This window comes from Neomonachus schauinslandi, chromosome 16, assembly GCF_002201575.2.
Source record: "Neomonachus schauinslandi chromosome 16, ASM220157v2, whole genome shotgun sequence".
In the NCBI taxonomy this organism is placed as follows: Eukaryota; Metazoa; Chordata; class Mammalia; order Carnivora; family Phocidae; genus Neomonachus; species Neomonachus schauinslandi.
The window spans coordinates 10,643,374-10,658,228 of record NC_058418.1 but is presented as its reverse complement, the minus strand read 5'-3'; the positions used below and the strand labels follow the sequence as shown (position 1 = coordinate 10,658,228).

The 14,855-nt window shown below is 40.2% G+C and overlaps 1 protein-coding gene across 1 annotated transcript in view; it reads right to left on the bottom strand.

Moving 5' to 3' along the window:
* The window catches only part of ZNF235 (zinc finger protein 235), a 25,797-nt gene extending 11,312 nt beyond the window's left edge, over positions 1-14,485 (bottom strand). The window contains exons 1-3 of the mRNA XM_021681314.2: positions 14,471-14,485; positions 11,213-11,339; positions 10,179-10,274 (exon numbers count right to left, since the gene is read on the bottom strand). Coding sequence (XP_021536989.1) covers positions 10,179-10,274; positions 11,213-11,339; positions 14,471-14,485 — 238 coding nt within the window. The remainder of the gene's footprint in view (positions 1-10,178; positions 10,275-11,212; positions 11,340-14,470) is intronic.
* Positions 14,486-14,855: the final 370 nt, after the last annotated feature.

Here is a 14,855-nt window from a genome sequence, read left to right as displayed (position 1 = left end):
CTTTAAAAAAAAAAAAAAAAAAAAGAACTGGTGCTTGCCAGAGGGGGTCGGGGGATGAGCAGAATAGGTGGGGGGAGGGTAGGAAGTACAGGATTCCAACTGTGGGATGAATGAGTTATAGGGATGAAAAGTACAGCATAGGGAACAGTCAACGGTCAGGTAATAGTGCTGTATGGTGACACACAGTAACATAACGTATACAGTTGTCTATTCACTATGTTGTACACCTGAAACTAATGTAACCTTATGTCAACTATACTTCAATAAAAAAATGAGATTTAAGGGCGCCTGGGTGGCTCAGTTGGTTAAGCGACTGCCTTCGGCTCGGGTCATGATCCTGGAGTCCCGGGATCGAGTCCCACATCGGGCTCCCTGCTCGGCAGGGAGTCTGCTTCGTCCTCTGACCCTATCCCCTCTCATGTGTTCTCTCTCTCTCATTCTCTCTGTCTCAAATAAATAAATAAAAAATCTTTAAAAAAAAAAAAAAAATGAGATTTAAAAAAAAAGCCAGTAAGATATCCAGAAATGTCCTTATATCAAAGTTAAATACACTCTAACCCACATGTCAAACAGGAAATTGCATGGGAAATTAGAAAATATTTAGACACATGAATAAATGCTCAACATCACTAGCCATCAGGGAAATACAAATCAAAACCACAATGAGATACCACCTTATACCAGTTAGAATGGCAAAAATTAACAAAACAGGAAACAAATGTTAGCGAGGATGTGGAGAAAGGGGGAACCCTCTTACACTGTTGGTGGGAATACAAGCTGGTGCAGCCACTCTGTAAAATAGTATGGAGGTTCCTCAAGATGTTAAAAATAGAGCTACCCTACGACCGAGCAATTGCACTAATAGGTATTTACACCAAAGATACTGATGTAGTGAAAAGAAGGGCCACATGCACCCCAATGTTCATAGCAGCAATGTCCCCAATAGCCAAACTGTGGAAGAAGCCAAGATGCCCTTCAAGAGACGAATGCATGAAGAAGATGTGGTCCAGGGGCGCCTGGGTGGCTCAGTTGGTTAAGCAACTGCCTTCGGCTCAGGTCATGATCCTGGAGTCCCGGGATTGAGTCCCACATCGGGCTCCCTGCTCAGCGGGGAGTCTGCTTCTCCCTCCGACCCTCCCCCTCTCATGCTCTGTCTTCCATTCTCTCTTTCAGATAAATAAATAAAATCTTTAAAAAAAAAAAAAGATATGGTCCATATATACAATGGAATATTACTCAGCCATCAGAAAGGATGAATACCCACCATTTGCATCGACATGGATGGAACTGGAGGGGATTATGTTAAGTGAAGTCAAGCAAAGACAATTATCATAAGGTTTTACTCATATATGGAACATAAGCAATAGCACAGAGGACCACAGGGGAAGGGAGGGAAATCCGAAGGGGGAGAAATCAGAGGGAGACGAACCATAAGAGACTATGGACCCCAGGAAACAATCTGAGGATTTCAGAGGGGAAGGGGGTGGGGGTAGGGGGTAACAGGGTGATGGGTATTGAGGAGGGCATGTGCTGTGATGAGCACTGGGTGTTATACATAACTAATGAATCACTGAACACTACATCAAAAACTAATGATATATACTAGGCAGTGGCTAACTGAACATAATAAAAAATTTAAAAAGTCTCAATTTGGCTCTCAAAAAAATTTTGAAATGATGAAAAATACCACAATTTCTGATGTGCAGTTAAATAGGATTCTGATAATTTTATAGCTTTAAACGTTTATAGTAGGTTTTTGATTTTAGACTTTTTGTTTTCTAAGTTTCCATCTCAAGAAGCCATGAAAAAAGGAAATTAAGGAAATCAGAGTAAAAATCAAATAAATGGAAACAATAGGAAAATTCAACTTCAGGCATGAAAGACTTTTTTTTTTTTTTAAGATTATTTATTTATTTATTTGACAGAGAGACACAGCAAGAGAGGGAACACAAGCAGGGGGAGTGGGAGAGGGAGAAGCAGGCTTCCCGTGGAGCAGGGAGCCCGATGTGGGGCTCGATCCCAGGAGCCTGGGATCATGACCTGAGCCGAAGGCAGACGCTTAACAACTGAGCCACCCAGACGCCCCAAAGATAGACTTTTACTATAGATCTTAGAGGCATTAAAATAAGGAGATCTATTCAACAACTTAGGTTTTTTAAGAAGGTACTAATACCCTGAAACATACAAATTACCAAATCTGTTGCAAGAAAAGCAAAAAATCTAAATAGTTCAGGAACTTAATTCATAAATTATCACACTCACACAAAAAGACCAGATGGAATTCACCAGTGAATTCCACTTAGCACTCAGGAAAAGAGTAATACCAGTCCTATACAAAGTCCTTTCAGGAAACAGAAGAGGAAGCTATACTTGAAAGTTATTGTTTAAGGCCAGTGTTACCTTGATATCAAAACCAGACAAAGACATCAAGTCCCAAGAATATGACAAAAGCCCTCCTCAACACAGGTGCAAAAATCCTTAACAAAGGTCAAGTCTTGTTTCTAGAAACGTAATACATCATGAGTAAGTGGGGTTAATCCCCAATGTTAAAACAAGACAACAGGCCCCAAATGGAGTTGCTTATGCTAAGCCCCATGCCACCAAACCAAGACTTATCAATTTTGGCTCACCCAGAAACAAAATCTTAAACCAATCCCCATCTGCTCTAGTTAGTTACCTCTGCTATCTTTTTAAGGGAAACTAACCCTGCAATAACCAACCGGCTTTTTTTTTTTTTTTTGCCTCATTTAACTTCCTGGTTCCTGTTCCCTTCTGCCTATAAAAGTCTCTTATTTTATATAGCTCCTCAGGGAGCTCTTCTATCTCCTATAATGAATGTTGCCTGATTCATGAATCACTGAATGAAGCCAATAAGAGCTTGAAAATGTAGTCAGCTGAATTTTATTTACTAGAAGGAATGCAAGGTGGTTTTAACATGTGAAATCACCAATGCATTTTACCATATTCACAGCATAAAGAAGAAAATCTTATGATCATCTCAGTAAATGCAGACTAAGCATATTATAAAATACATATATACATATACTGATCCCCATTCATGATAAAAATTCTGAAACTAAGAACAGACGGGAACTCAACCCAATAAGAAAACCTGTGGTTCACACCATTAACAGTGGTGAAAGACTGAATGCTGTCCACATGCATTCAGGTAAACAAACCAGCCATCAAAAGTGTTCATATTGGAAAAGAAGAAAGAATGTACATTTTTGTGTCACAATTTTCTACATAGAAAATCTTTAGGAATGTACAAAAAAGTACAAAAATGCCTCTAGAATATACCAATATGGGAAGACTGCAGCCTACAAGGTTGATGTCAAAAACTGATTATATTCCTAAGTTGTAAAAGCAAATAACTGAAAAATGAAATAATTCTATTTAGCGTCAAAAAATAAACTTCTGAAAAATTAAAGATTAATAAAACATATCCACTGAATACTATAAAATGTGATATTGTGATTTATAATATGTATTTTGGTCATCAGTTCCCCGCCCACATCCCAAAACCCTTGGAATTTCCTAAGACAAAAGAACAACGGGAGTATCTTTGTTATAATATTTGATGTCTCGTTCTCAGCTCCCGAAACCCTTCCGTAGCCATAAAGGTGACATGGGTCCTGTACTTCCTAATAAACCTCTTTCAACCATATCTGAGTTTAGGTTAATGAGGTGACTTTTGGAAATCCCCCTAAGGATGGCAGGCTGGTTGCCACGATGTGGGGCAATCAACCATGATTAGAGGTTTGGAACTTTCAGTCCCACCTCCTGACCTTTGGGAAAGGGAGAGGGGCAGAAGGCTGAACCAATCACTAATAGCCAATGACCTAATTGATCATGCCTAAGTAATGAAGCCTCCCTAAAAACCTGAAAGGAAGGGGTTCAGTGAGTTTTCAGGTCAGTGGACATGCAGGGAGAGTGGTGAGCTTAGAGAGAGCCTGGAAGCTCCGCACCCCTTCCCACATATTTTGCCCTGTGCATCTCTTCCATGTGGCTGTTCTGGGTTATATCCTTTTATAATAAACTGACAATCTAGTAAATAAACTATATTCTGAGCTCTGTGAGCCACTGAGCAAATTAACTGAACCCCAGGTGGGGGCCGCAGGAACCTCTAAAGCACAGTTAACAACCTGGACTTGTGACTGGCCGCTGAAAGGGGGTGAAGGGTGAGGGGTGAGAATCCTATAGGACCAAGCCCTTAACCTGTAGGATCTGATGCTATATCCAGACAGATGGTGTCAAAATTGAGTAGAAATGTGTGACACCCAGCTGGCATCCTGACTAATTGCTTAGTATGGCAATAACCTCCACATATTAGAACTGGTGTCAGAATTACAGAATTGAGGGGCACCTGAGTGGCTCAGCTGGTTAAGGGTCTGACTCCTTGATTTCAGCTCAGCTCATCATCTCAGGGTCGTGGGATTGAGCCCTGCATCTGTGCTCCATGGAGAGTCTGCTTGAGGATTCTCTACCCTCCACCCCGCTCCTCCCCCTGCTTGCATGGTCTCTCTCTAAAATAAATCTTTCTTTTTTAAAGATTTTATTTATTTATTTGACAGAGAGAAACACAGCAAGAGAGGGAACACAGCAGGGAGAGTGGAAGTGGGAGAGAGAGAAGCAGGTTTCCCGCCAAGCAGGGAGCCCGATGTGGGGCTCGATCCCAGGACCCTGGGATCATGACCTGAGCCGAAGGCAGACGCTTAATGACTGAGCCACCCAGGCACCCCTAAAATAAATAAATCTTTAAAAAATTATAGAACTGAAATGTGTCACTACAAAACAAATCAACTAAACACAAACAAATGTGATAATGAAATAGGGGCAAAAAAGGTTTAAGACACTGGTGTTATATGCAAACGACAAATTGTTGAACACTATCTGAGACTAATGATGTGCTATATGTTGGCTAATTGAATTTAACTGGGTGCTAGGCATTAAGGAGGGAACGTGATGTGATGAGCACTCGGTATTATACACAACTGATGAATTACTGAATGCTACATCTGAAACTAATGATATATTGGCTAATTGAATTTAAATTAAAAAAAGAATTTAAAAAAGACATACATGAAACAAATACAAAACAAGTAACAAAATGGCAAAAGTCCTTCCCTATCTTTCTCTCTCTCTCTGCCTCTCCCCTCCTTTCTCTCAAATAAATAAATCTTTTAAAAAAAGGTAAGTTCTGGAGATGTACAACATGATAACTATAGTTAACGATACTGTATTATATGTTTAAAAGTTTCTAAAGAGTAGATCTTAAAAGTTCTCAACACAAGGAAAAAAATTGTATGAGGTAATGCATGTTAACTAAGCTTATTAATCATTTTGTAATATATACAAATATCAAATCATTATGTTGTACAACGTGGACAATGGTATATGTCAATTTTACCTCAATAATACTGGAAAAAAATTAAAAAGATCTCAAATCAACAATGAAACTTTACATCATAAAAAAAAGGAACTTTACATCATAAGGAACTAGAAAAAGAACAAACTGGGGTGCCGGGATAGCTCAAACAGCAGAGCGTCCAACTCTTGATTTCAGCTCCGGTCATGATCTCAAGGTCGTGGGACCGAGCCCCACATCAGGCTCTGCACTGAGCGTGGGGCCTGCTTGAGATTCTCTCTTCCTCTCCCTCTGCCCTCCGCCCCTGCTCATGCAAACTCTCTCTTTCTTAAAAAAAAAAAAAAAAGAAAAAGAAAAAGAACTAAACCTAAAGCTAGTAGAAGGAAATAACAAAAGGCAGAGATAAATAAAATACAGAATTGAAAATCAATGAGAAACAACAGCTGGTTCTTCAAAAGATCAACAAAATAGACAAAAATTTAGCTAGAGTGGCTAAGAAAAGAGAGAAGACTCAAATTACTAAAATTAGAAAGTGGGGATGTTACTACTGACTGTAGAGAAACAAAAAAAGATTATAAGACAGCACTATGAATAATTGTGTGCCAATAAATTGGATAACCTAGATAAAATGGACAATTCCTATAAACAAACCTAAGACTGAATCACGAAGAAACCGAAAACCTAAGTAGACCTATAACTACTGCAAAGACTGAGTAAGTGATCAAAAACTTCCCAACAAAGAAAAGCAGGGACCAGATGGTTTCACTGGTGAATTCTACCAATCATTTGAAGAATACCAATCCTTGGGGCGCCTGGGTGGCTCAGTTGGTTAAGCATCTGCCTTTGGCTCTGGTTGTGATTGCAGGGTCCTGGAGTCGGACCCCATGTCAGGCTCCCTGCTCAGCGGGGAGCCTGCTTCTCCCTCTCCCTCTGTGATCTCTCTCGTTCTGTCTCTCAAATAAATAAAAATCTTTTAAAAAATAAAAATGAAGAATATCCTTGTTAAACTTTTCCAAAAAATGGTAGAGGAAGGAACACTTCCTACTTATTCCGTAAGGCCAGGACTGCCTGACACTAAAGCCAGACAGAGACACAGTAAGAAAGGAAACTAAAGACAAATATCCCTTATGAACACTGATCTAAAAATACTAGCAAACCAAATTCAGTAGTATCTTAAAAGGATAATACCACATGACCAAGTGGTATTTATTCCTGACATGCAAGGATGGTTTGACACACAAAAATCAATGTGATATGCCACATTCACAGAATAAAGGAAAAAACGACATAATCATCTCAGTTGATGTAGAAAAAGCATATGAAAAAACTCAAAATACTTTCATGATAAAAACACTCAACAAACTAGGAATAGAAGGAAACTGCCTCAACATAATAAAAGTCTTAAATGAAAAACACACAGTACACATCAGACTCAATGGTGAAAGAATGAAAGCTTTTCCTCTAATATTAGGAATAAGGCAAGGATGCCTACTTCTGTCCCTAATATTCAACATAGTACTGGAAGTTTTAGCCAGAGAAATGGGCGAGAAATAAAAGGCATCCAAATTGGAAAGCAAGAAGTAAAACTGTTCACAGATGGTATGATCTTCTATGTGGAAAATGCTTAAGATTCCATATAAAAACTGTTTAATAAATGAATTCAGCAAAGTAGCAAGGTACAAAGTCATGCACAAAATCAGTTGCATTTCTATATATAAACAATGAACAATCTAAAAGGATATTAAGAAAACAATTCCATATACAATAGTATCATAAAGAATAAAATGCTTGGGAATTAACCACAGAGGTGAAAGACATGTACACTGAAAACTACAAAACACTGATAAATTAAAAACAAAAAATTGAATGACAGACCATGTTCATGGATTGGAAGGTTTAATGTTGTTAAGATATCAATGCTACCCAAAAGGATCTACAGATTCAGTGCAATCTCTATCAAAATCCCAACAATACAGAAACAGAAAAACCCATCCTAAGATTCACATGGAATCTCAAGGGATCCTGAGCAGCCAAAACAACCTTTAAAAAAAGAAAAAAGTTGGAGGTAATCACTTCCTAGTTTCAAAACTCACTATAAAGCTGCAGTAGTCAAAACAGTGGGGTACTGGCATAAAGACATACAGACCAAGGGAATAGTCTAGAGAGCTCAGAACTAAACCATCACATACAAAGTCAAATGGTTTTTGACAAGGGTGCCAAGACCATTCAATGGGAAAAGGGCAGTCTTTTCAATAAATGGTGCTAGAGAAACTGGATATCCACATGCAAAAGAATGAAGTCAGACGCTTCCTTATTCTATATTCAAAAATTACTTCAAAATGCATCAAAGACTAAACATAGGAGCTAAAACTATAAATCTACTAGGAGAAAACATAGGGCAAAAGCTTCACGATATTGGAATTGACAATGATTTCTTGGATAATTCCCCACAGGCACAGGGAATAAAAGAAACATATTTGAAAATTTCATGAAAATTAAAAATTCTTATGCATCAAAGGACACTATCAGTAGAGTAAAAAAGGCCACACACAGAATGAGAAAATACTTGCAAATCACATATCCAGTAAGGGATTAATATTCAGAATACAGAGAACTCCTAAAACTCAACAGAAAACAACCAACCTGACTCAAAAATGGTCAAGAGACTTGCCCAGACATTTCTCCAAAGAAGATACCCGAATGGCTAATAAGCACATGAAAAGATGCTCAGTATCACTAATTATTGGAGAAATGCACATCAAAACAAGATACCACTTCATACCCATCAAGGTGGTTATTATTAAGAAAAACCCCCCACAGGACAGGAAACAACAAATGTCGGTGAGGATGAGAAGAACTGGAACCCTGTGTATCACTGGTGGGAACATAAAATAGTGTGGCTATTGTGAAAAACAGTATGGCAGTTCCTCAAAAATTAAAAATAGAATTACCATACGAGGCACGCCTGGGTGGCTGTCGGTTAAGAATCTGCCTTTGGTAGACTTCCGCTCAAGGGGAGTCTGCTTCTCTCTCCCTCTGCCCCTCCCGCCCCCTTGCCCCCCTCCCCACCCCGTGCATGTGTGCACTCTCTCAAATAAATAAAATTTTTATTATTTATTTTTTTAAAGATTTTATTTATTGACAGAGAGACACAGCCAGAGAGGGAACACAAGCAGGGGGAGTAGGAGAGGGAGAAGCAGGCTTCCCGCCAAGCAGGGAGCCCGATGTGGGGCTCGATCCCAGGACCCTGGGATATCGACCTAAGCCGAAGGCAGACGCTTAATGACTGAGACACCCAGTCGCCCTCAAATAAATAAAATTTTTAAAAAATTACCATACAATCCAGCATTTCTGTTCTGGGTATGTACAGAAAAATTGGAAAGCAGGGACTTGAACAGATATTTGTACACCCATGTTCACAGCAGCATTATTCACAATAACCAAATGGTATAAACAACCCAAATGTCCATCAACGGATGAAGAAAATGTGGTATGTACATACAGTGAAATATTATTCAGTCATAAAAAAGGGAAATTCTGACATATAACACGATCACCCTCGAAGACATTATGCTAAGAGAAATAAACCAGACACCAATGGCAAATACTGCATGATTCCACTTATGTGAGGTACTTGAAAGAGTCAAAACCATAGACACGGAAAGGAGAACCGTGGCTACTAGGAACCGGGGTAAGGGAAGAACAGGGAGTCATTGTTTGATGTGTAGAGTTCAGTCTGGGATGATGGAAACATTCTGGAGATGGACAGTGTTGACAGTTGCACAACAACGTGAATGTACTTAATGCCGCTGGGCTGTACATTTAGAGATGGTTAAAATAAATTTTACGTTATGTATATTTTACCACAATTTAAAAATCATATATGTTAGTAAGCCTGGTGGTATAGCGCTTACACACAATTAAGGCAAGTCAAGGATATGGAGAGTGACGGGACATGGCATTTTGAGCGGTGGTCAGAGAAGGCCTTGGAAGAAAGGACTTCTCACCGACATGAGTAAGAAAGCCAGAGCGACTGGATGTGTACGGGCTGGCAGCATTCCAGCCAGAGAAGAGAATGGAAAAGGTCCTGATGTAGAGCATATTTGTGCTGTCTGAGGCAAAAGTGAGGCTGGCAGACAAAGCAGTGGGGTGGGGGGAGATGACTGGAGAAAAATGTAGAATGAATGTTTAAGCTGGGGGAATGAGCACATACCATAGGGCCTTCCAGGCTGCTTGAACACTTTGGTTTTTCTTTTTGTTTTTTTTAAAGATTTTATTTATTTATTTGAGAGAGAGAGAGAGCATGAGTAGGGTGAGGGGCAGAGGAAGAGGCAGACTCCCCACTGAGCAGGGAGCCTGATGCAGGGCTTGATCCTGAGACTCTGGGATCATGACCTTAGCTGAAAGCACTTAACCAACTGAGCCTCCCAGGCACCCATTTTTTGGTTTTTGTTTTGTTTTGTTTTGAGACAGAGAGCACAGGCAGGGGCAGAGGGAGAGAGAGAATCTCAAGCAGACTCTGAACTGAGCATGGAGCCCAACGCAGGGCTCGATCTCACAACCCTGAGATTATGACCTGAGCCCAAACTGAGTTGGATGCTTAAATGACTGAGCCACCCTGGTGCCACAAACACTTTCAGTTTTATTCTGAGTGAAGGGAGAAGGCTGTGGAGGGTTTGAAACAGATGAGTGACATGATATGATTAATGTTTTCAAAGGGTCTCTCTGGCTGCTGCATGAAGATTATCCAGAACAGAGGCAGAACAATGGGGCCATCACCTACAAAAGACCCCGGCTGCACAGTTTTTACCTGAGTGCCTACCTCTTTCAGTGTGGATCTCCTTCATGCAAAGCTTTTCCTCTCTCTCCAACTGGGATATCATATCTGGTTTGGAGGATGAATGCCCTATGAAAAGATAAGATAAAAGTGAAAAACATTAAGGGCGAAAGTACTGAAAAATTTTGGTTCTCATCCCATAATACAATAAGGCTCTGCCCCTCCCCAAAGCAGTGTTTGTCAAACACTTTCCTATCACCACCCATAGTAAGAAATACACTTGGTATCATTAGAGATATATCACTACCACACAAAGTCTAGAAATAAATGATCAAATGAACTGTTTCTTCTTATTTTTTTTTAAGAGGGGGTGGAGGGAGGTACAGAGGGAGAGAGAGAATCTCAAGCAGACTCCATGCCAAGTTCAGAGCCCCACTCAGGGCTCCATCTCACAACCTTGAGATCGTAAGCTGAGCCAAAGTCAAGAGTCAGATGCTTACCCAACTGAGCCCCCCAGGCACCCCTCAAATGAACGGTTCTAACCAATGTCTGTTTTTGTCACATTCTTCCCAGTCTGACACCCCTCACTAGAAACAGCTTGCTGTTACTGCTACCATGTGCACCAACGTGCACCATTCTAAGGAGCTCTGATACTATTACTCGGTTCTGTAAGTGTTCTGTAAGACTGCTGATGCAATTTACTAAATTAGTTTCCTGACCCACCAATAGGTCATGATCTACACGTTTAAAAAATATCTATGAAATATGGAGCCAGGTGAAGACAAGCTTAACTGTTCATTTATAGTTCATTTACATGCGACAACGTCTGCCTTGAAACAAAGACTAGAAACGTCTTGTCTCCGTGCTCCAAAGGGACTGGAAAACTCTGGCCTCTGAGGAGTCCTGAAGCCATGAACTAGTGGGCAGAGGCCAGGGATGCCACTAAACATCCTAATATCCACAGGACAGTCCTCAAAACAAAGAATCATCTGCCCCCAAATGTCAATAGTGCCTAGGTTAAGAAACCCTGCTTGAGGGGATGAGTTACAGAAAGATCCTGTGCTCACCCACAGAGACCAGGTTCCTGAAGTTCTCCAGCATCACGTCCCGGTACAGCTTCCTCTGGGTGGAATCCAGCAGCCCCAGCTCCTCCTCACTGAAGACCACGGCCACGTCCTTGAACGTCACCGTCTCCTACAACACCGAGCACACGCAACCTCAATCTCGCACCCGGTGGCCACGGGGAGCAGGGCAACGCTGAGGGGGTGGAGGAGCTATGTGGGAAGTTGTTCCAGATTCTGAGGGATCTGAGCAACTCTTCTTAATAGTTTCTCCTCCTCCCCTTCCACAATCATACCAAAAATGCGAGGGTCACGGGGCGAGGAGAAGGAAAGAGAAGAAAAAGAAAAATACCTGTGTACATGTGACGTGGTGCCCTTTATATAGTTAAGTCTCTAGAACTGCCATGGTCAAATCATGGCATATACACGTTTTAGAACTTGACTGATAGTGCCAAATTTTACAAGAAATGTTTCAGGAATTCATCCCAACAGTATTTAATAGTGCCCGTCTCCTCCTCTCACTGGGCAGTACCACTATTTCGTCCACGTGTGCGCACCTAACAGGCCTTCGGCACCCCTCCCAGGCAGGCGTGCAGTTCATTCTCTATGATCTCAGGAGCATGACCTATCTGTCAACTGCAGCAGCATTCAGTGTTGAGGTTAAGAGCATATGTTCTGGAGACTACATGCCTCTAAGGCTCTGTCCATTACTGGCTTTGGGACCCTGGTCAAGTCACCTAACTTCTCAATACTTCAATGTCCTTATCTGTGTAATAGTACCACATCATAAGGTACTTGAAAGGACCAAAGAGAATACATAAAGGACTTAGGACAGCATCTGACACACACTAAGTACTCAACAAACGTCAGCCATCGCTATTACTGCTACCATCCTTGTTCCTGGTTGCATAGTATTCCACAAAAGTGGTGATCTAGAACATATTTAATGATTCCAAGTAATTAAACAGTATGTTTTTTTTAATTATTAATGCTGCAGAAAACATTTTTATACAGATCTCAGCCAACTGTCTTGTTATTTCCCTAAGATAAGTTCCAAGTGGCAATCGCACTGTTGAAAAATATGCACCTTTATTTTGCTAATATAATGACAATTTTCCCAATTAACTCTTCCTGTAAGAGATGAGAAGTATCCCTGATTCTCTATCTTCTGGCCAAAATTGGACAATATCTTATTTTTAAAATCTTGGGTAATTTGGTAAGTGATAAACTTTTTAAAAATTTTCCACTAACTTAATTTTAATTTTTTAAAAAGATTTTATTTATTTTAGAGAGTGTGTGTATGCGAGCAGGAGGAGGGGCAGAGGGAGAGGGAAAGAATCTCAAGCCAACTCTGCTGAGTGTGGAGCCTGACTCAGGGCTTGATCTCATGACCCTGAGATCATGACCTGAGCTGAAACCAAGAGTCAGACACTCAACCAACTGAGCCACCCAGGTGCCCTCCACTTATTTAAAAAGATTGTCTTTACTATACTCAAATAATAAAAAATCTTTTGATTTTTAAAAATATATTACCTGTTCATTTCCTTTGTTTATAATCCTACTGGAATATCTTATATATCAGTAAATTTCCTACTGAGAATATTAAGCCTTTTTCCTAGTATGTATAAATTCCCACCTTCACCCCACCCCCGGCTCCTGTTTCCTATATGTCTCACAACTTTTTCTGTATGGCAATAAAAATGATCTCAACTCTAGCTAGAGTTCTGAGCATCTATATATTAAACAACTAGTTGATACATCTGACAAAGGAAAGAAAGCCACTAAGAAAAGGAATTAGCTGAGGACGATATTACTTTTGGAGGCCTCCGCCTACCAGACATGCACACATGCAGCCTGCCTCAGGTCCCCGAATAGAAGTCTCTTTTCTTCTGGGTCTTTCCATTTACTGTGATTAAACACCTGAAACTCCCTGCTTAGACAACAGGAACTTCAGTGTCACTGGGCACCGAGTGGATTTCAGTAGGTATCTGAAGGTTCACAAATCTGTTTCTTCATGTTAAAATGCAGGTAAGACCATCTATATCCTCACACAGCTGTTCCCCAGAGTAAATGCCTGGCAAATCCCTAGTACTAAGGATTTTTAAAACTAAGTATGTACTTCTTTAAAACATATTAACATCTCAATGAATATACATCTAACTATAACACACACACAGTTTAACTTAAAATAAAAATTTTTTTTAATTTTAAAAAATTTAAAATTTTAATAATTTAAAAATAATTTTAAAATTTAAAAATATTTTAAAAATAATTTAAAATTATTTATTTTTTAAGTGAGCTCTACGACCAACGTGGGGCTTGAACTCAAGATCCCGAGATCAAGAGTCGCACGCTCTATGGACTGAGCCAGCCAGGCACACTCCAAATCTAGCTCTTCTTGTTTGAAAACAACTAAAATTATTTTCTCTGAGTTCAGTCTGAGGTGGACTCTGCTGCACCAAGCCGTACTTTAGACATTCTTATCACAAAATGGGAGGCACCACATGTGAGAAAACCATGGAGTCCCTGGAACTTTAAAGAGGAAAAAAAAAAAAAGGCTGAAATCTCAGAGTTTCTGTACAGGAAGAAAGGTTATATGTTAGCAAACTGTTGTTGCAAACATCTTTAAAATAGTAAAATCCACATATAAATGGAGAATGGGGTAAAGCAGTAGGTAAATTATGGGAAATGATGTGACCATTTAAATTGTAGGTAATATAGGGCGCCTGGGTGGCTCAGTTGGTTAAGCAACTGCCTTCGGCTCAGGTCATGATCCTGGAGTCCCAGGATCGAGTCCCGCATCGGGCTCCCTGCTCGGCGGGGAGCCTGCTTCTCCCTCTGACCCTCCCCCCCCTCTCATGTGCTCTCTGTCTCTCTCATTCTGTCTCAAATAAATAAATAAAATCTAAAAAAAAAAAAAAAAAAAAAAAAATGTAGGTAATATAAAATTACATTTGAAAAACCCAAAATGGTACTTAAACTAGGATTATAAATCTAGACATGTCAACACAAATGAGAAAGAATGCGGGACAATTAAAACTGCTGATTTGTGAACACGTTTGTAATGTGGGAGTTTTTTTTTTTTTTTTAAATATCTATTACTTTTCACACTATTATTTGGAAATAAACAAAAAGCAAGAGCCTGGTATACAACAATTAGGTGCCTTGGGTTCCTTTTTACCCTTCCCAGGCAAGGGAAAAATGCATCCAATCTTTATGAAATGAGATGTCATTTTAAGTAACAGAAAGGCAAACCCAGCTTACCTGGAACTTGGTCATTTTTCTCCTTTTCCTTCTGGGGAGAGGCAGAGCTCTGGAAAGGCAAAACTGTGGAAGGGAAAGTCCTCATGAGAGAGCTGGTAGTCGGTGTGGCGCTTTGTGCCAACAGGAAGCTGCTTTCTCCAGGCAAAATTTAGAACAGGGGCTGGATTCCAGCATCCCCTGGGCCCCCTCAGTCAGCTGCCTTTGTTCATGAACAGTCCCTAACCTAAGTGCTTCTGGTAGCTTCCAGAGCATTCCTGAGCCTGGGTAGGAGAGGTAATGAGAGACATCCAGGCAATATAATTTAACTTTATGGGGCCAAAGTGCCTGGGTTCAAATTTTGCATTTCTACTTCCCAGCAGTGCAAACCCTGAGCGAGGTATTAATC